This window comes from Rhododendron vialii, chromosome 2a (assembly GCF_030253575.1).
Source record: "Rhododendron vialii isolate Sample 1 chromosome 2a, ASM3025357v1".
NCBI lineage: Eukaryota > Viridiplantae > Streptophyta > Magnoliopsida > Ericales > Ericaceae > Rhododendron > Rhododendron vialii.
The window spans coordinates 35,324,830-35,346,962 of NC_080558.1; the positions used below are offsets into that span (position 1 = coordinate 35,324,830).

The 22,133-nt window shown below is 37.7% G+C and overlaps 4 protein-coding genes across 5 annotated transcripts; 3 read left to right on the forward strand and 1 right to left on the reverse strand.

Moving 5' to 3' along the window:
- Nucleotides 1-2,819: 2,819 nt before the first annotated feature.
- LOC131316171 (ethylene-responsive transcription factor ERF022) lies at nt 2,820-4,071 on the forward strand. The gene has a single exon (XM_058345452.1). The coding sequence runs from the start codon at nt 2,886-2,888 to the stop codon at nt 3,447-3,449; it is 564 nt and encodes a 187-aa protein (XP_058201435.1). The 5' UTR covers nt 2,820-2,885; the 3' UTR covers nt 3,450-4,071.
- A 155-nt stretch (nt 4,072-4,226) lies between these two features.
- Nucleotides 4,227-9,794, reverse strand: LOC131316170 (pentatricopeptide repeat-containing protein At1g71460, chloroplastic). Of its 2 annotated transcripts, none has more exons than XM_058345451.1 (2): nt 6,289-9,794; nt 4,227-5,863 (listed from the first exon to the last, which is right to left on the reverse strand). In XM_058345451.1, exon 1 carries the CDS (start codon nt 9,196-9,198, stop codon nt 7,135-7,137), a length of 2,064 nt encoding a protein of 687 aa, XP_058201434.1. In that variant the 5' UTR covers nt 9,199-9,794; the 3' UTR covers nt 4,227-5,863; nt 6,289-7,134. The 2 variants fall into 2 exon arrangements, with proteins under 2 accessions (XP_058201434.1, XP_058201433.1); XM_058345450.1 differs by having other exon boundaries at nt 4,227-5,921.
- Nucleotides 9,795-10,706: 912 nt separating this feature from the next.
- LOC131316172 (uncharacterized) lies at nt 10,707-11,925 on the forward strand. The gene is made up of 2 exons (XM_058345453.1): nt 10,707-10,939; nt 11,367-11,925. Exons 1-2 carry the CDS (start codon nt 10,787-10,789, stop codon nt 11,520-11,522), a joined length of 309 nt encoding a protein of 102 aa, XP_058201436.1. The 5' UTR covers nt 10,707-10,786; the 3' UTR covers nt 11,523-11,925.
- Nucleotides 11,658-12,215, forward strand: LOC131317476 (uncharacterized). Its single transcript, XM_058347024.1, has one exon. It carries the CDS (start codon nt 11,658-11,660, stop codon nt 12,213-12,215), a length of 558 nt encoding a protein of 185 aa, XP_058203007.1.
- Nucleotides 12,216-22,133: the final 9,918 nt, after the last annotated feature.

The following is a 22,133-nucleotide window of genomic DNA, read 5'->3' on the forward strand; positions in this document are numbered from 1 at the left end:
TGGCTCGCTGTTTGTTTGGTTCATAAAACATCCTTTTTTTCGGCCATTTCCTCTTTCCTTCCTCTGATCTTGTTTTGTTTGGGATACAGCTTGCTATTTCCATGTGCCAAATAACTAATGTAGTAAAAGCCAGGATATTTAGCTTGGCAAAGATTTGAATATTAAAATTAAAAGGCTGTACTTATTTCTTGTACCAAAAAAGAAAAAATAAACTGAAAAGGCTATCAACTACCATATGAATCTTAGTAAACACCGAAACTGCACTTTTGCTAGTTTTCCTTGCACATTGATGGGATAATATTAGTCTTTTATTGGATTGAATAGTCCAACTAGTCAATTTGGATCCAAAAAAAGACTATACTGCACGTAAGAGCAAATCCAACGGAACGGAGGAGTCAAATCTCCATAGATTGACCACCAGTGATCATATATGGCATCAGGGCGCTTCTTTAATCTTGCTGTTAGACATAAAGCCAAATCCTACGTGAAATTGTCAGGGATCAATTGTCTTCACATCTCATGATAAACGCCAAATACAAAAGTAACTCAAAAATTAGTTTTTTTTTTTTAGTTTATATCTAGATCCTGAGAGGTCCATTTACTTCAAATTTCTCGCCATGGTTGGAGAGAAAGGATTTTGTTGCCAAAATGCCACATTAGTTTTTTAATTAAAAAATTTAGCATCTCTAAATTTGAAGTCAATCTGGAAGAGAATTTACCAAAGTTGATTACGATTGCACAGAAAATGATAGGCACAAATTCATCGACCACACATTTCTCACATATGTGTGGAGGCCTCTATCCTGTGTGGGTCTCACAATCACATACATGGGGCTCACACATATTTTCGAGATGTGCGGTTGAATGTACACATATTCGAGAGAGGTGTGGTTGATCAATTGAGAGATGGTGTTATGCAGTGGTATGTGCAGCACCGTGTTACGCACCTCCGAGCCGTCGATCGTGCATTTGACGGCTCGGATCTCATCTCGGCAATGAACGCTTCTCGATCGTTGGTTGCCAAGATAAGATCCGAGCCGTCAAATGTACGATTCGATAGCTCGGAGGTGTGCAACAAGGATCTCACTACACAACATCAACGCAAAGTCCGTGGTTGACGGGTGTATACGTAGCATTCCTGCACGTGGAATTAGTTGTAATGCATCAATCAACCTACATACATAAGACCCCCAAAGGCAAAACCGCGTTCATAAACAGGAAACAACACCCACCACCAACCTTAATTTGGTCTGCTAGGTGCTCCATATTCAAAGTGCAACACTTGTTCGCGGTCATGATTTGAAAACGTGGGACCAAATACCAACTATGAATTTTTAATTCAAAGAAAATGTACAGATGATGAACTCTCATTGGTCCGCTGCTGCAGTACTACTGGAAGCTGTAACGCACACAAGCCCCTCCACCGCCTAAAAAGATCATCTCGTCTATCCAAATTCCAAACATGGATTGTTTGGCCCCACCAGCTCACATTGAAACTACTTAGAACCTCCCTCCATCCATACCTCGTCACTTTCATGTTTGTCAATGACTTTTACGACTCCTGCCCAGCGACTTTTACAAGTCCTCTCTGATGAATAAAAGATTGTCCGGTATACAAAATAAGAAAATTAAAAGTAATAAATTTTTTCGAGAAACTTCAAATTCTTTCTCGAATTAAAAAAAAAAAACATTGATATCTAGTACTCCTAATTTGTGAATTATTTTTTTTTGAAAGAAGATACATGTATATATTTTTTTATGAACGCAAGTTGTTCTAATAGTAGAGAGAGAACTCAAGTTAAGTCACTCTTGTTTTGGTGAAATTACACAATTGTTCTGAAGTATCGCCACGTGATACTCCGGACCGCTTTACAATCACGCATTTCTGTGGAGTTACTAAGTGTATAGACCCTATAGAAACGTGTGGTTGTAAAGTGATCCAGAGTATCACATGACGATATTCCCAGACTATTGAATAATTACAATTTGTTTTGAAGCTATATGGACTTGTTCCACACCCAAGAGAGCTCCTGAAAAAGTAAACAAACAGAAGAAAACCAGACACTATGGCTCCGTTTGTTTCGAAGTAAAATATTTTACAACAAAAAATATTTTCATGAAAAATCTTTTACTTGTAAAATAATTTTTGAACTTCTATTTGTTAGTGTTTGGTACATTCTTAAAAACAGTGCTTTGAACTTTTGTAAACAAACATTCCCATATATACTGGTGATCGGTTTTGGAAGAATGAAATGTGAAATGTTAGAAATTGGGTTTTGCTGGATGTGGAGATCATGTCTCCGCAATAAATTTGGATACGAATCTTTTATACTGACAGATACATGTAAACATATACAATACATAGGAGAGAGAGAGAGAGAGAGGTGTGCCTGGGATAGCTAATAGGTGTATCTAGAGAGAGAATGAAACTAAAAGTTCCAATTCTTGGCAAGTGACTGTTGATTTAGTGGAAGAGAGGGTCATGAGTAGCAATGGTAAAATAACTTACGGAGATTTCAGTGGTAAGTTAATTTACGCTGATTTGGTGTAAAATATTTTGCTTGTAAAAAGTTTCCCCAACTTTTGTGCTACCAAACACCAAAAATTAGGAAAATATTTTTGCGGAAAACATTTTCACCCCAAACAAACAGAGCCTATATGCGTTTGCTCCTCCTCACTATTTGCGTTTGGTGTCCCCACACGTAGTGTGAACGCCATCCTTCTACTATTTATGATAGAGATGGTAACAATATTATACTGTATCAGACACTATATATAGTCATGCACAGGTGATGAAACTTTGATCACCTCCTTGACTAGTCTTTGCCTCGATCACTTTTCAAAAACCTGCATACATATTATATACCTATCACCTACATTCATATATGGAAGAGACAAGTAACAATGGTACTGGGGATGCAAGTTTGAATGACAATGGTACTGGGGATGCAAGTTTGAATTACAGGGGAGTCCGTAGGCGAAAATGGGGGAAATGGGTGTCGGAGATACGGGAGCCCGGGAAGAAAACTCGGATTTGGCTAGGAAGTTTTGAGACTCCTGAAATGGCAGCGGCGGCGTACGACGTAGCCACATTGCACCTAAGGGGTCAAGGGGCCCGACTAAACTTCCCTGAGCTGGCTCACAATCTTCCTCGTCCGGTAAGCTCCACTGGTGAGGACATACGCTCGGCTGCTCAGGAGGCTGCTCTACTCTTCAAAAAGCTACCCGGAGGAGAGCCCGAGCCAGGCAGCTCGAGCTCTAATCCGGCTCCTGTAACTATTGGACTCTCCCCGAGCCAAATCCAGGCCATTAACGACGCCCCGTTGGATTCACCGAAGACGTGGATAGAGTTGAATGGCACGCTAATGCTGGAAGAGCGTGCTATTTTTTCGAATGATGTTGAGTTGGGTGAAATACCTGAGTATTCTCTTTGGGACACAAAATTTTGATCAAAAAACCACATTTTTTGTTACTGATGCACGGAATCGACACCATATGACCAGTTCTTACTTTTGTATTCTTAAAACTCATACGGCGTCCAAAACATAGTCACGAAATGATCTGTTAGAGCATCTCCAGCAAGCAGCAATTCATAGCCATTTTTGGCTAGGAAATATGCCAGATTTTAGTTTAGCTAGCTACCAATTGTTTAAGTCTCCCAACAGACTAGACATTAGGCTATGCAAAGGGAAGAATAGTAACGGCTAGCTTGATGGAGGAAAAAAAAAAAAGGATTTCCCACTTCCAACAATATCTCACTTTTCTATCAACTAATTTTTTTTCCCTTCATCTATAAATAAGTTCATATTTTACATTTCCACAACCATCTCAATTTAATTTTTTCCTTTATCCTTGATTCTTTTCCATATTTCCTCTCATTTTTCACCAGTAAAGATATTGGTACCGACCACCAACATCCCGAAATCGTACCGACGGCCTCGCCGGGCCCACTCCGGCCACTGGACGTAAATATATATGCGAAAATGGGATGTTTCGATCGAGCACCCTACACGCATCGGATGCCGTTGATTCCCGCGGGTTTTTTTTTTACAATTTTTGGACTGCTCGGATTGGCCGTCCAGTGGCCGGAGTGGGCCCGGTGAGGTCGTCGGTACGATTTCGGGATGGTGGTGGTCAGTACGTATAGCACTACTCCATTTTCACAGCCATCTCAATGTTAATTTTGTCGATAAGTCATTCCTTCGGCCTATGGCTGGGGCCTGGTGTTTGTTTTTGGTTTCTTTGGCTTGCCAAAAACAAGACTCCCAAAAAACAGAACGCCCCATTATAAAAGTAGCAGCAGCAGTTTTATTATGAAAAGCCCACAACAATACAGGAGTTAATACTAATGTTGACATTATCCCCCTGTGAAGAAACTAATGTAGCAGCAGAAAATTCTTGGTTATTGGTCTTTTATTCTTGGGTTGGGCTGGGAAGCACGCTGGGTGGTTGTTCTGGGGTTGGTTTTTGAGCTTGGGGTGATTATCAGATGGCTTTTTGGGGTCTGTTGTCTCCCTCTTTTTTGGGGTCTGGCTGGGTTTGGGATTCAGTCTGTACCTGCACCTTGTTGGGTGGTCTGCTGCATTTCGGTATTGTTGCTGTCATGATGCCTATACTCTGGGTTCATTTCAGCTTTTTGAGCTGTTTCTTTCATGGTTGAGGCTCATTTCTGGGCCTTTCAGATATTCCAGCTCCACTTATGAGGGAATTCACCTTGGTCTTGAAATGCATTTGGGATCTGATGCTGCCTTTTCTTGGAGGAAACACAGTCATTTGGCCTCCTTTTCCTGGAATTCTGCTGCTTCCAGTTTTTGCTGCTTCATTTGAAGGAATACCAGCCACCTTCTTTTCCTGGTTCACATCTTCTCAGAGGAATTGGATGCTGATGGTTGATAAATGCAGAGCTTTCAGTTTTGGAGCCACAAATCACCTATGTAATCACAGTTATGCACCTGTGCAATTATTCTGTTGTTGTCTTGTATTGGTGTTTTGATCTGTAATGGTGTAACTAATTTCCCTTGTAATCTGTTGTGATGTATGATCTATACGGTTGGAACCTTGCCAACCGTATATGGGTGTATATTCTTTTGGGTGTTGGGTTGGCATATGATTGTCAATCGTATGGGGTGCCAACATAGTTGGGATGTCACTCGCTCGTTGTGAAGACGCTTTCCCTCTCCCATTTTTGTACTGTTCTTTGGGTATTAATAAAATTTGCTTTTTGCAGTTTAAAAAAAAAAAAAAAGGCCAAGGCACAAAATTGGCCATGGACAAAAGTAGCCTACTTTTGATATTGAAACACCTCCGTTGCAGCATTAAAAGGTAGAAATTCACTCCTATAAATGCACATCCATAATAGCAACAGCAGTAGAAATTCTATTCTCTTCCAAGTTGAGAAGAGAAATCCCCATCCCCATCATCTGCTGCAAATGCATACCATAGAAACAAGGTGTGCAACTTGAAAGAAGGAAAACTCCCCATCATTTACAGCACAAACCAATAGAAACAACCCATAGTTATTTTAAAAAAAAACAGAAGAAGAAGGTTCTCAGTAATAAACCAAATATTACAAGAACACCAAGCCACGAACTAATATTTACCATTTCACACCCAATCCTTTGAAAGATGATCTTCAAGGATCGCACCATCCTGTAAAAGATTTGTGAAATAGGCATTTTGTCTCGCATCCATCCCCACAAGAACAAGAAGGTATCAAAGAAGAACCATAAAGAAGGGCAGAGCAGGTCACTTACAGTGAGGGACACCAATAAAAGCATCTCTCAAGCAAAAATAGCACACATCAACAAAAAAGAATGTCGAGTGGGGGGTTTACTTCTATGTCTTAACCTGTGTACCACAAGAGCTGAAACATTCTCAAGATGAATTTTTTTGCTATTAATCTCATGTGATGCACCCCTTACCTGCAGGAGGGATAATGAACTGAAACAAGAATCTAACACTCGCCTCTACAACTCTACCTTATTTCCACTTTCTTATTTCTATATGCATCCAAAATGTGACTCTGTACGGTTATACTTGTTTTTTTGGCCTTGCTACAATCTATTGGAACTAACAACATAGGCAGTACGAATACATAACCTACCAATGCTAATGGATCATGGTTAATTTGGAGCTCACACCTTGTGAGGTCCCAACTAACAGTATTGTTTCCGTTTTTTTCCTTGAAGCACTTCTGATATCATGCTTATAACTGATTTTTAGGAATGCAGATCAATAAAGAGAAGTGGATAAATACAAATAGGAAAAAATATGGGACCTTGAATATACCTCAGAATCCACCTCTCTTTCTGTTTCCAATTCAGACTTGTTTGCCACCAAAGCCAATATCAAATTTGGATTTCCTAGAATGAATTACAAGATAATACTTGAATGCGTCATGCAATCTCAGAGTCATTGACCAGCACCTCTAGTAACAGAGTCGTGATAATGCTAATACCATTCACACTCTTATTTAGATAGCTAATTGATATGGAAACATGAGAGCATGAAGGCGAAGAATTTGTTTTAGTGGATAATGCATAGAGCTCTGAAATGGGGAAAGAAATAGAATGCATATTGTAAGGAAGACTCTGCAATTAAAAGTTTGATCACTAATTGCACTAATAGGAAATGAGTCCAGCAATGTATATCGAACACTCCCCTCAATGTGATGAAGAGATGTAAGTGAATACCAAATCATTTCAATATCTATTCGATAAAGCAATTTTTATCGGAACATAAGCATAGCCACAAAAAGAAATGCATTGACCATTCCTTTCCTAGCTTAGTAGACCGTTTTGTTTTTTTCTAACTTATTGTGGACCGTAATGGATCGTATTTTCATCAAAGAAAGGGACCCAAAAAAAATTCAATTTTTTCTAACTGATTGTGGACACTTGGTTTCAACATATCTTCTAGTTGGCTGCATGATTCGTATCGTATCTAACTGAGTTAATGATAGTTTCATACAACATTTCTCAGAAAATTTTCAGAATCATCCTAGTATTTTCTACAAAGAGAAGATCCTTCACAGAAAAAGGACTTATGGCTTAGATTGTCCCTATACATCACCAGAGCAATGACCGATTGCTCAAGTTCTCAAGTTCAATGCACAATGACCAGAATACCTTCTTTTCACGATGACATTGATGATCTCAACTGAGCATATCTTTGAGCTTCCTCAATGCGACCCACACGGTTGAGCAGTCCGATGATGCTTGAGTAATGATCTTCAGATGGTTTAACATCATATCTTCGAGTCATTAACTTGAAGATGTGGCAAGCTTCATCTGCAAATCCAGCTCTCTCACAAATGCATAGAAGTGCTTTGAAAGTATGATGATTCGGAGAGAAACCACCGGACCTCATCGCTTTAAAAACACTCATTGCCTCTTCGAAACGGTAGTTATATCCATAAGCCTCTATAAGGGATGTCCATGTCATTACTCCCTTGACAGGGATTGCATCAAAAAACAATTTTGCTTTGTCATTTGCTCCACAAACACCATACATCTTCACAATTTCAGAAGACACAAATGGGATTGAGCCTAAATCTTTCTTCAACACCTGTCCATGAATTTCCTTCCCTAGTTTCATTACTCTAAGTTTCCCACAAACACTCAACATCCTTGAGATTGCAACAGAGTCAGGGCGGTGCTTTGACAACTGCATAGACCGAAACACATTGAGTGCTTCCTCCGGGTGCCCACTTTCTACATGGGAATCGATCATGGCCGTCCAGGCAATCACGTTTTTCTTCTCCGTGCCTTGAAATAGTCTAGAAGAATATTCCAAGACACCGCATTTTGAGTACATCATCATAAGGGAAGTAACCACGGATATGTAGGGGAGAAAACCATTCTTCAAAACAAAACTATGAATCTCCTTCCCTTGCCTCAAAGCCTTCAATTTTGCACAAACAGGAAGTACAGTCGCAAATGTGACAATATCAGGCTTGAATCCTTCTTGCTGCATCCAGACAATGGACCTTAAAGCCTGTTCAAGCCTCCCATTTGAGGCGTAACCGGCCATCAATGCAGTCCATGAAACAGCATTCCTCTCCATTGAGCCATAGAAAACCTGCCTCCCCGAAACCAAGTCCCCACACTTGCAGTACATGTCAATCAAAGCAGATTGAATAAACAACTGCTTTGAATAGCTCTTAGTCTTGAGAACATAAGCATGAACTTCCCTGCCAAGTTCCCAAGCCCCCACTTCCCCAATCACGGGAAGAATTGTAGTCAGTATAACCGAATTCGGATCCAACCCTTCCAGACACATCCACCTCACGTACTCTATCGCTTCCCTCTGCAGCCTATTATGAGCGAAACCCGCAATCATTGTCCCCCACACAACAATATCCCTCTCCACAATCTCCTCAAACATGCGCCGCGCAAGCTTTATCTTCCCACACTTAAAGTACACATCAATCAAACACGTCTGAAGGATGGAACTCTCCAACAACCCATTCTTTACCAAAAGGGCATGAGCCTTTAAACCTTGCCCAACTGCGGAAGCACCTGCGAAACTCTTCATCAAACAAGAAAAGCTATACACATTCAACTCAATACCCAACTTCCGCATCTTCGAAAACGTATGCAGTACCTCACCATACTGCTTCTTCCCATGAACCACATTACCCCTAAGCAACGCATTCCATGGGTACACGCTCGAGCTAGGCATTTCATCGAACACCTTGTTCGCATCCTCAACAGACCCACAAGACGTGTACATGTTAACAAGCTTGGTGCATAAAAACTCGTTCTTTTCAAGCCCGTTAATCCTGATATACGTGTGAATCATTCTACCAAAGGTTAAAGACTTGGAACGGACAGAAGCGGCGATGAGGGAAGAGAACGTGGTGGGGTTAACGGGCACGCCTTTACTGTCCAAGTATTTCAAGATTGACAGGGCGTCATTCAGCTTGTTTTCCTCTGCTAGTCTTTTAAGGTCTCTGTAAATGGCAGTTGGGTTTCTGGCGTGGAGTGGTAGGGACGATGGGAATGCATCTGATTCCTTGAATGTGGGTTTGTTTTCTCTTATGGGTGGAAACTTGTACTGTTTTCCATTGTTGTTGTAATGGTATTTGTTGGGTATTTGGGGAGAATGTGTGGGGAAGGAGTGAAGATGGAGGAGAGGTGGAGGGGGTTTGAAGCGAGTTTTAGCAGGAAGGGGAGTGAAACTGGTTAGCCCATCCATTGGGTTTTCGTCAATTAAGTTGCAAAGGGAAATACAAGTGATGCAACAATTGTGAAAGTTTCAAGCAAGAATTTTCCACCCTTCTCATAGATCAGAGAAGGATTGTCGCCCCTTCTCAATTTTTCACCCATACAAGATAGTCAATGACAGTCAAGTAAGCCCATGCATTCTTATTCATGCGCTAAAAATCAAGAAAGAAAACAGAACCACTTAAACAGGCATGGAACAAGCAACAAAATAGAGCCAAGTAGTATAATACAAAACACTACTCAAAACTTCATTTTGGCATACGTGCAGTAAGAACATACGAGCTGTCTTCTTCTTGGAGAATAAACAGAATGATCATTCTTGTCGGGTGCTATTTTCTCGAAGTATTCAAGTCTTTTCCAATTTGCCCTTTCAACCTTCTAACGTCTTAGCCGAGGAAAAAAAACTTACCTTGAGAGATAAACTAGAGTTTCTGAATGGGTTGAAAGATGAGATGATAGAGGTGACTGAGTGTGGTGGCGGTGGGTAGTGCAGATGGAGGTCGGTGGTGTGGATGGCGATGGAGGTCGTTGGTGGGGAGAGTGGAGAATGAAGGAGATAGAGTTTGGGGATAAGATTTCAAAAGGATGCTGCTAAATAGAATTTATTAAATGTAGCCAATTTATAAAAAGAAATTTTTGGATTCCCTTTTATAAATTGGCTACATGTAGTAAATTCGCAGTTGTATTTAGCCGGGTCCTTTCAAAATTTGGGAATTATTCTATGGTTCAAGTTGCGCCAGTCGTTACGCATGAATACGAATTACTGTATAAACATCATCGTTACACATGTTATTGTAGTCGATCTGAACTTTAACGCTGCGTTTGGATAAGTTTAAATTTTTTATGAGAGTAATGATTGAAAGTATGAGTAATGAGTAGAGAGAGATAGGGAGATAAATGAAAATAATGATTGGAGATATAAGTAATGAGTTGAGGCCATGTTTGATAAGTGTGTTAGGTATATAGGTAATGAGTTGAGGCCATGTTTGATAAGTGTGTTAGGTCTTGGGATAGGATTGCTAATCCTAAGGGTTTCTTAACTCTTTGTTTGATTGCCAAAAAAAAATGGAGGGGATTAACAAGAAGAGGATGGGATTGGTAATCCCCTTATTTTGTAGGATTACTAATGGTGGCCGCTATTTGCAGCGTACTTCTTGCTACTCATAGCCGATTAAAACTTTTATCAATTACGGACAAAAATGCCCTCATGCAGTTTGACCATTATACCCCTAAAACATCATGTTATTTGACCATTTTACCCTTTAAAAATATCACATAACTTATTACATACAACCACAAAAAATCATCTCCCTAATTTCCCACCCTCCCACCCACCCACCCACCCAACCAAAATGTCTCCTCCCTCCTCCATTCAAACTCCTCCATTTTCATCCCCAGCTGCCATCACCCACCACCAAGCCCCTCCCAAAATGTCTCCTCCCTCCCCCATTCAAACTCCTCCATTTTCATCCCCAGCTGCCATCACCCACCACCAAGCCCCTCCCACCAGCAGCCAAGTCCGCCTATCTTCCTCCTCTCCTTTTCCTCCTACATTGTCGATGGAAACCTCGATTGCTTCCTCTCCCTCCATTGATAAACAAGAAATAGTTGACCCATCAATACACCACGATTTGGAGTCGGAAGATCACATAATAGATGTTGAGAAACATGTCACAGATGTTGTAGTGACAGAGCAAAAATCGCAGCAAGAGGTAAGCCCGCCCTCCATTTTCAATTTCAGTTTTGGCCCGACACAGTTGAACACGTAGTGCCAAAACTTTACTAACTTTTTAGATTCTAATATCTGAATTATGTACGACTATTCGGATATTAATATCCGAATATTGTCAACATTGTTGAACTATTAGATCCGAATTTAGTGCCAGTTTTCAGATATTAATATCTGAATGAAACTGCAAAGAATCCTGCACTTACAGTTGGATACACAGTGCCAAAAACTTGACTAACTTTTCGGACTCTAATGTCTAAGTTATGTACGACTATTTGGATATTAATATCCGAATATTGTCAACATTGTTGAACTCTAATATCCGAATTTAGTGCCAATTTCAGATATTAATATCTGAATAAAACTGCAGAGAATCCTACACTTACCTGGTTTGTCTTTGGGTGTTACAGGGTGACACTTCAACACTTGGTAGTTATGTAGGGCCATCGACTATACCTACTTCGACTTGTCGTCCATACGATTATACGGAGCATTTTACAACGAAAACGGTGAGTGTTTTTTTGATAGAGTATTTATCTTGTGCAGTCTTATATTACGGGCTATAATTTTTTGTTATGTGTGTGTAGGTTTTTCCAACCGATGAAGCGTTGGTAGATTGGATAAGATGCACTGGTAAATAACATGGGTTTATCATTGTGATTAAGGGTTCTAAGAAATGTATTAAGAATCGCACACCTAGGATGAGATTTTCATGTGAAAGGAGCGGTAAGTATAGGCCGTTTGTGAAGAAAGTTGATGGGAAGGAGGTAGCTGTGAAGAAGAGAGTGTGGTCCACGGGCACCAAAAAATGTGAATGCCCATTTGAATTGAAAGTTGTAAAGGGCAATGATGATTGGACTGTCTCTGTCCACAATGGCACCCACAACCATCCTCCAGCGGTGTACTTGGAGGGCCATTCCTATGCCGGGAGGTTGTCAGCAGAGCAGACTAGCACGGTGGTTGATTTGTCAGTCGCTTTGGTGAAACCCAAAGAAATCATAACCCATTTGAAGGTTCAAGATCCTGAAAACGTATCGTCTATCAAAACTGTGTACAATGTACGACAAAAGTATCGAGTGATAGAGAAAGCTAAGAAATCTCAAATGCAACATTTGTTGGATCGGCTAGAAAAGTACCACTACGTTCATTGGACCCGTGGGAACGAGACTGAGAATGTCACGGAGTTGTTTTGGTCTCCCCCATCTGTTGGGCAGATGTTACGTGTTTTTCCCCCATCTGCTGACAGGACTATTAAATGACACCCGAGATTTTGTCAAATAAGACAACGGATTTTGTGTAGAAATTTTTCCGACATGACTATTCAATGAAATTTCAAATTCTCTACAATAATTGCAACGGGTTATTTGGAGTACAAAATGGGTTTTTGGAGCAAAATTCTTTATCGTCAAACGTGATGACAAGAGTATTCAATGATACTTCAGATTCTTTCGCGGATGGATGGGATACACAATATTCAAACAAGATCGAAGAGTTTAAAAACATAATGGGGAACGATGTGGCAATGACGGACATAATCGAACTAGACTAGGTTGGCTCGAAGGACTTTTATATAAAATTTTAGTTCATGGAATCTTATTCACTACAACATGAGAGGCTTGTAGCGAGGATTTAGTTTCCTCGCTAAAAAGCTGATTTCCTCGCTAAAAAGATGATTTGCGAGGAAATTTTTCCTCGCCCGTTTTCCTCGCAAAAAGAATTTGCGAGGAAAAAAATTTCCTCGCTTATTCTGACCCAATTAGCGAGGAATTTTTTCCTCGCTATAGTTTTTCCTCACTAGACTAATACAATGTTTACGGAATAGGCGAGGAAATTTTTCCTCGCTAGACTAATTTTTTCCTCGCCAATTATAGTTTAGGCGAGGAAATTTTTCCTCGCTAAAACTCTTGAAACTAAAAATAGATAGTTCTCCAACTCATTTGCTTCCGCGCGAATTCGAACCGTGGCCTCCTATATGGAGGCATTCACTCCATCCATCACACCAATTTCCTTTCCAGTTCAAACCTTTGCCTTTTTTATATATAAACCTTTTGTACATCCTTTCACCTTTCTAAATTTATTTCTTTAAACATTTCTCTCTAATTTTAGTCAATTCGTAGTGTTTCTTTAAACTTGTTTTTTTAAATTATTAACATTATTCGCTTTTATTGAATTTTTTTATAATTTAATATTTTGTTATATATCTTTAATAAATCTTTATACCTTTCTAAATTTGTTAATTTTATACTTCGTTTTAATTCTCTCAAAGTTTAGTAACCTTTTGTAGTGCCTAAATTAGTTTGAGCCCTTTAAATTTCTGCAAATACGATATTTTTTTTGGTGGGTTAATCTGTTCTTACTGTGTATATGCGCCCATAACAATTTTAACTCAACTACAATATTACAATAGTAATAATTTGTTATGTTTCTTTTTAAATGGGGTTAACCTTACATATTTTGAAAATAGATTAGTGATATTTTGAAAATACATTTCGCAATTATTAAGTACTTTATCTTTTGTTTAGCTTTTCATTAATTTTTTTTGTATGAATTAATAATCAGTTATCTCTACGAAAAGCAATCCATATATCCCATGCATTCTTTTTCTGAAAAGCACATCATTCATCCACAAACTTATAATCCCTATGTCCAATCATTTTTTTGGGTTTATAACAGTCAAAAGAACAATACGATAGAATTGATGAATGCACTCTGTTACCTAGAGTGCTCTATTCCTTGGGTATTTATATACAAATACGGTTACAAGTGATAAGCTTTACAAAAGATATTGCAAGATAAAATATAACCACTGAAATGGCTAACATTATTAGGACTTCTTTTCTTGATCAATTGATTTGCACTGATTGGTTGACATCCCCCCGCAAGCTGATGGTCGAGGCATGACCTTCAGATTGAAACGCAGTGTCCGATGCGGGAAGACGCAAGTCCTTTTGTGTAAAAATATTGGCAATTTGATCCCTGGTGCTAATATATTGGACGGTTAAATCACCTCGAGCGACTTAAAAATCTTTGTATTCAAACAATAAATTTTAGTAGAATTTGAACATACTGACATTGTTAACAATTAATTTCAGTTGGGGAAAAGTGAATTCATATAATTCGTGTGAAACATATTTTTTATTTCATCAATTCAATGCGATTGGCGAGGAAACTATTTTTTTCCATTTATCACTTTTTTATTTTAATAAATTTGCTAATGATATTGAACTATGTAGTTGATTATCCCTTACCATCGTGATATTAAAGATACATGAACATAATTAATAATGACTTACATATAAAAAATTTAATGAGTCCTAAAAAAGGTGACAAAATATTTTTCGCCAAAAGGTTACATTTAGCAAGGAAAACAGATTTCCTTGCAAAAGGGTTACATTTAGCGTGGAAATAATAATTTCCACGCTAAATATAACCCTTTTGCGAGGAAATTATTATTTCCTCGCTAAATGTAACTTTTTAGCGACAAAATTGAATTTCCTTGCAGATTGTGTACTTTTAGCGACGAAATCTCTTTTCCTCGCCATATTTCCTCGCAATAGGCTTTCCGTGTTGTAGTGATTGTAAAACATGAAATTTATGCAAACCCTTGTTTTTGGTAGTGTTCTATGTTTGTCTAGAGCATTGTCGGTTCGTACGGCACTCCTCATTTAAATCTAAATTTTAACATACGAATATTGTGTAGCGAATTATTTGTGCCTAGGAAAGTATCAAGAATGATTCAACCATAAAATTTACGTTTTGGTGCCCTATTTAGCATTCATATTTTAACGATATTCAATTATTACAAATATCCTAATAGTTACCCGCAATACAACAAAAGTCATTCCACCACGAAAAGTAGTCCATAAACCATGGCCATAAAGTCTCCAAAATAAATACAGGGTCATAAAGTCCATCAAGATCAAGCCATAAAGTCCATAAAAAACAAGTCAGAGAACACCAAGTCTCAAGTACGATCATGGCGCCGGCACCTAGTGTAACGACTCGAGTAACGATCCACACTAGGGCTTGCTATGCTCGCTCAGCCTTCCTTTTCCTAGCAAAAACGGTAGGAGGGACTCGTTTCATTTCCTATACATTGCAAACAATACCTTAGAACCGTAGTTGTCCAAATCGTACAATTCACACAAAAATGATACGAATCTATACAAGAATCAAAGTTTATGCAAACATTATTGCATTTGACTAATATGAAACCACATGCAAAACTTTATTATGTTATATAAGCTTTCATTTTTATAACAAATCCTTAACATTTACATGCACATATCAATTATACTATAGTATTTATTTTCCTACTTGGTACTAGAGTCTACCTCACGATGTTGCTCAACCACCACATCCTCCTCAGCCCCAACCTCTTGTCTCTGCCTTCGTCCTCATGTTTTGCCTCGTTTACTTTCTGAAGCTAAAGCTTGCTCAGCCTTCCTCTTCCTTGCAGAAATAGTTGGAGGAACTCATTTCATTTTCTGTACATTTGAACCATAATTGTCAAAATCGTACGATTCACACAACGATATGAATCTATACACGAATCAAGGTTTATCACATTGTTGCATTTGACTAATATGAAACCACATGAATGAGCTAACAATTCAACTTTTATAATTGGGAAAAAGGTCAATCCAATTCTCAATTCGATTCAATATTTGACAACTATGGTTAGAACACATAAATTAAAGATAGGAGGATCGGATACTAATTTCTGAATACAGATAAGTAAATCAAATTCTAATAACCGAAATAGAGGGGACTAATCGAACAGTAATGTTCGAATGGGTTATAAAGATTTGGATATTAAAATCCGAATGAGGCAATAAATTTTGGATATTAAATTCTGAATGAGTTAACAATTCATGCATGGTGATTAATAGATGAACAGAAGAATCCTTAGGCATATAAACAATTCGACACACTGATGGCTACATTTTACAAATAATAAAGACAAAACAGGATTAACATAGGATTTCTTGTTATGCTATGCATGTTGCAAATGGATCTCTTTCTCTGACTCTTTATCCTATGTCCACAAAAAACTATATGACAACTATTGATGTGACAAAGTAGTTGTTTGCCTTTCATGTTTGTGTTTACGGGTCATGTGCTGTTTTGTTTGATGGTTGACATGTCAAATATTTCAAGATACTCTGGCATTGGTAACCTATGCCATGTTGGTGGATACTACTTAAGACAAATATCAGAAACTTTCCGCCTGAAGACAAATACAGGAAACATTATAGAATTCACCTTCTCTTTCCCACTCTTATTCTACACATTGTTGACTTTCTTCATTCCAAAAGGAAAAGTTTCAGTTCTATTTGGAACTATAAGTTCTTTTGATGAAGTTGGTATTCTAGAGTCTCTTTACATGCAGGTGGTGGAACATTACAACTTAAAAACAACATGCATGTGAAAAATTCAATTCGGACACTTGATACAAAAAGGACATCTTCAGAACGGTCTAGAATTAGTTGGAAAATGTCCAATTACGAGCTTACTACTGCACTGTACAACACTTAGTTTGAAGATGAATTTCTATCATGTTGTTCATGCTAAAATATGCAACAATCAAAATTGATGGCTCATTTTCCCAAAATGAAGTTACGGAAGGTTTCTGAAAGTCTGTTGTATTGCGCTAATGAAGGTGTGCTTCTCTTGGTTTTAGTATACCAAGTTACCAATTGACTACATTAACATCTTTTAGTGACTCATTTCAGAAGAACATAGCCAATTGGACTTTGGTATCAAAACTGAAGGTAATTAATTATTTCAGAAAGGGGTTTTCTTCACATTTGTGTTAATGGTACTATTTCTAGGAGTGTAATCAAAATAGACTTTTCACTAGGTTATTGTGTTACAAATTGGAAGTGTTTCTACGTGTCATGACATTGTGAGTTATAGTTGTGAAGCCATATCGCGTCTCTATAAGCATAATAAAAGAGCTACATCTGGTGTGTTGAGCACTGTTCATGCATATTGCATCTTACAAATTTATTAACATGTGTACAAACTACAAAGCTCATTGATTTGGCTTGCTTTAACATTTAGACATTCAAAAATTGGTTGAAAGAAAAGTTACAGCTTTGGTTACATCCAAGGGGTACTAATCGAAATAGAGAGGATTAATCGGACTGTAATGTCCGAATGGGGTATAAAGATTTGGATATTAAAATCTGAATGAGACAATAAATTTTGGATATTAAATTATGAATGATCTAACAATTCAACTTTTATAATATTCGACTAGGGGGCCATTCGGAAATTAAAATCCGAATAGGGGCAAACAATCATCTATCCGAAATTGTAAAAAACAATCAGATTCTAATATCCGATTAAATTTTAAATACACAAAATAACGTACTGTGGGTTTCTCTGGAAAAAAAAAAAATCAAACGGAAAAAAAAAACCGCGTAATAACAAGATTCAAAATTTTACCGATGTTCCACTTCGAAATCGTTGGTGATGCCGGCGTGGTGTGCTTTCTTCTCACACCTCCTTCGTCTCAAAGTTGCGCTACTGTGGTGGTGTGGTGGAAGTGGTGTTGTGGTGGGGATTGTACAGAAGAAGAAACAGGGAAGAGAGAGAGAGACGAGAAAGACAGACGGGGTGGGGAGGCGGGGATAGAGAGACGGGGTGGCGGTAATGGTAGACATGTGGCGGCACCGTGGGGTGGGGAGGCGGGGATCTCCTGCAGAACGAGAGAAAAGAAAGAGAAGAAAGAGAAAAGAAAGGACCGGGGAAGAGAATGATAGAGGTGTTGGGTTGGGTTGTATGTATAATGTATACAAGGGCAAAAAGGGGACTTCATGGATATTCTTTTGACTGCAAGTAGCAAATCCTTATAAGGTGGTGGTTTGTAGATAGCAATTGGCTGCGCGTAGCAGAAACTACGCTGCAAATAGCGGCCACCTTACTAATACCATGGGGTACTAGGTATTAGGAATCCTTTCCCAAGCTCTCTCTTGTAGAATGACCACCTTGCCCATGATATTTTAACTTAATACTAATAATACCCTCCATTACACATGGTTGTAATGCGCCAAAACTATCATTTTGGGGTGCAAGGGTAGTAAAAAAAGGCTGCAAGTAGAGGTGGCAAATGGACGGGTTTGGGCCAAAATGGATAAGTTGCAAGTGGATTGGGTATTTAATGGGTCATTGACCCATTTAGAACCCATTAATTATTAGTTCAATTACCCATACTCAATCCGACCCATTTATTTGAAATAAAACCCAACCCGCCCATTAACCCAAGTACATACTATATACTAAAATTTAAAATGACTAAAATACCAATTTACACTAAAATGACCATATTACCCTTGTAAATCTAAATGACTAAAATACCCCTATATAACAATAATTGGTCTAATTACAAAGAAAGAAAGCTTCACTTCCCCTTTTCATTGGTTGGGTTTAGGGTTAGGTTTGTGTTGAATTGTATTGATCTGGTTTTTAGGCCTTTTTAGGTGTGTGTTTGTCCCAATGGGTGCATTTCTAATTTAGGCTCAGCCTGTTGAGCCTATTTTAGTTCCTCCGTGTGGTTTGGAGAAGAGGGTCTTGGATGGTCAGCCCGGTGTATCCAAGCCCCTATTATCTTTGTAACTTTGTGTTTATGAGTTAATGAAATTATTTTTTGCTGATCATAAAAAAAACTGTGTTGTCTTCGTTTATATAATGCGAAAAATTAATTATGTTGTCACACCAAAAAAGTTCTAGACAATAAATACACAAAAAAATTAGTTCCAATTTTCAATGTGCTTCATCAATCTTCACTTAAGCTGCACATTTTCTCAGTATTATGAATTTCAAGAGGTGATTGTTTTTTGAAGATGAAAAGATGAAATTTACAATTCAAAAAAAAAATGACGATGAGAAATTGGGAAGAAAAGAGAAAAAAGGGACAGACGGTTTTGAGATTCAAAGAGAGAGAGAGAGAGAGAGAGAGAGAGAGAGAGAGAGAGAGAGAGAGAGATTAAAGTAGGAGAGAGAAGACACAAAGAGACAGAAGTAAATTTAGAAAATTAGAAGCCGGTCCCCTTTTTTAGGTTTGGTTTGAACCTAACCCTGAAATATTTTCCTGAACCTAATAGGCTTGGTTATGTGCATGATGGACTATTTTGCCCCAAAATCACTGCTCGTGCTCCTTTCCTACAACCCGCGGACAACAACGACGACTACAACCACCACTCAGATCAAGCTGGTGCGGAATCACCACCTCTGTCATCTTTCTCTCTCCGACCATCCTCCTCCTCCGACGAGCTCCACCTCGGTCTACTGTCTCTCTGTCCAGATCTCTTGCTGCACACCTAACGGCCATGGAAGCCCTCTCTGTAACTCCGCTGGATCCGCCTCCATGGAGGACCACCTTATCGACATCGACAGCCCTGCCTCTCCGCCGTGCACGGTGGCCATGTCGTTGATGTAAGAGGCGCACAGGAAGGAGACAGCCCAGCTTGAAACGGTTTACGAGGCGTTAACTCCATTGAAAGTGATTGTGTTGAGAGTCAACCACGTAGCGGATGCTGTGTTCTTTCTAGCCTCTGATGAATCTGCATTTCTGACCGGGCATGACCTCGTGGTCGACGGTGCATACGTAAGTTGATCTTCAGCGTCCAAAAATCAAATTGATCTTTTGTGGATACTGTATTACATTGTGTAATTGTTGATTTTTTTTTGTTGGATCCGCTGTAATTGTTGATATTCATTTCACTTTTTTTACAAATAACTATATTTGATTATTTTGATTATTTTTTTTTCAATTTTTGTTTGTGTATATTTTCTATGAGAATTATATATTTTTCTATGAGAACTGTGTATTTTTCTATGAGAACTGTGTATTTTCTATGAGTATATATATAGAGAGATTGAGAGAGAGCAAATATTTTTTCCCAAAGTTACTTGAGCAATTGAATTGTAATTGTAAGGCTTTGGCGCACATAAAGCTAACTAAAAATTCAATTCTAAATCAATTTATTACCTTTGTGAACTATTAATTTTTTACTTTGATTACTTTTTTAAGACATGGCGGTGAGAACATATATAACTATATTTAATTTTGATTACCTTTTTTGTTTTTGTTCAATTTTTATTTATATTTATATTTTCTATAAGAACTATGTATTTTTCTACGAGAACTATGTGTTGTTCATGAGAACTATCTATGAGAATTGCGTATTTTTCTATGAGAACTGTATATTATCCATGAGAACTGTCTATTAGAACCGTGTATTTTCTATGAGAACTATATATATTTTATGAGAATTGTGTATTTTAATGTGTGGTAAGATTACGTGAACTATTATTTTTCAGTTCACATAGTCCAGTTCTCATAAGTTGTTTACAAAGCAAGTTTCTCTATGAGAACAGTCACTTCTCATAGTCAATTCTCATAGAACTGATTATAAAAACTAACAGTTCTCATAGAATTGACTATGAAAATTGGCAGTTCACATGGCCAGTTCTCATAACTCAGTTCACATAGCCAGTTCTCTATGAGAACTGACTATGAGACTTGGCAGTTAAAATTCAATTTTAAATCAATTTATTTTCTATGAGAAGTATTATTTTGGGAAAAAAATTGTAATAGTCCTTGTAGTTAAGTGTTCGTGTCAATTTGGTCCCTGTAGTTATAATTGGCTCGATTTACACTATGTACTTTCCATTTTGTTTCAATTCGGTCCAATTACTAACTCTCGTTAGTCCGCCGTTAGTCCTTTAAATTGCAAAATCATATGGCCCCCTTTTTTGGGGTTAAAACAGACCCGTTCAACTAAATAAGCCAACTTCCTTATTTTTTGTCCTTATTCAAAAAAAAAATCGTATTTGTTAGTTTTTCGTCAATTTTTTGGGGGTTATTGTATCGTCATGACGAGAAGAATCTAAAAAGTAAAAAATTATTATCGAAATTCAATTTTTTTTAATAAAGACGAAAAAATTGGCTTAGGTTTATTTTTCAACATTCCTAGTCAGGAATCAGTACATTTGTACATGGGCCAAGTGTAGGAAAATGAATGGAATGACAAGGCACTATTTTTTGTAACCACTTGGGCTGTTAAGTTAGGTTATTGTAACCTAGTTGAGTGGTTTGTTATGTCTATGTATTAGGTTATGACATGGTAAATTTGGAACTGAGTTTATATAATATTCTAACTTTTGGACATGGTTATTTATCATGTTGTGACTTTTGGACATGGTTCTATGTGCATTTTCAGTACTATGCAAAAAAAATAAGGTATCTCAGTATTTGTCCACAAGTTAAACATGTAGACAATATCAGTGGTTATGATGCCTCATGGCTGATCATGAAAATGCTGAATTCGATAGCAACTTTTTGTAGAAAATTATAACCAAATTTCTTCCCAAGTGCCTTCTTATCAATGGAGAATGGAAGAATCAGCTGTGTTTTGGTTCAGAGGTATATTAGGGCAAGAGGGGAATGAGTAACCCTATTCAGCTAAATAAGCCAACTGGTTTATTTTTTTGTCCTTATTCAATTTTTTTTCGTATTTGTTAGTTTTGCGTCATTTTTTTTGAAAATTATTGCATCGTCATAACGAGAGGAGTTTAAAAAGTAAAAAATTACGATCGAAATCTAATTTTTTTGAATAAAGACAAAAATAAGTCAATAAGCCAATTTTTTGGTCTCTATTCAAAAAAATTGGATTTCGATCATAATTTTTTACTTTTTAGATTTCTCTCGTTAGACGATGCAATAACCCCAAAAAAAATTGACGAAAAACTAACAAATATGGAAAAAATTTCAATAAGGATAAAAATAAGCCAGTTGACTTATTTAGCCTAACTAGTCTATTTTAACCCCAAAAAAGGGGACCATATGATTTTGTTGTTTAAAGGACTAACGGCGGACTAACGGAAGTTAGTAATTGGACCAAATTGAAACAAAATGAAAAGTACAAAGTGTAAATCGAGCTAATTACAACTACAAGGACCAAATTGACACAAATACTTAACTACGGGAACTATTTCAATTTTTTTCCCTATTATTTTTTTACTTTGATTACTTTTTTAAGATATAGCAATGAGAACATTTATAAATATATTTGATTTTGATTACCTTTTCTGTTTTTGTTCAATTTTTGTTTGTGTGTGTATTTTTTATGAGAAATGTGTGTTGTTCATGAGAATTGTCTATGAGA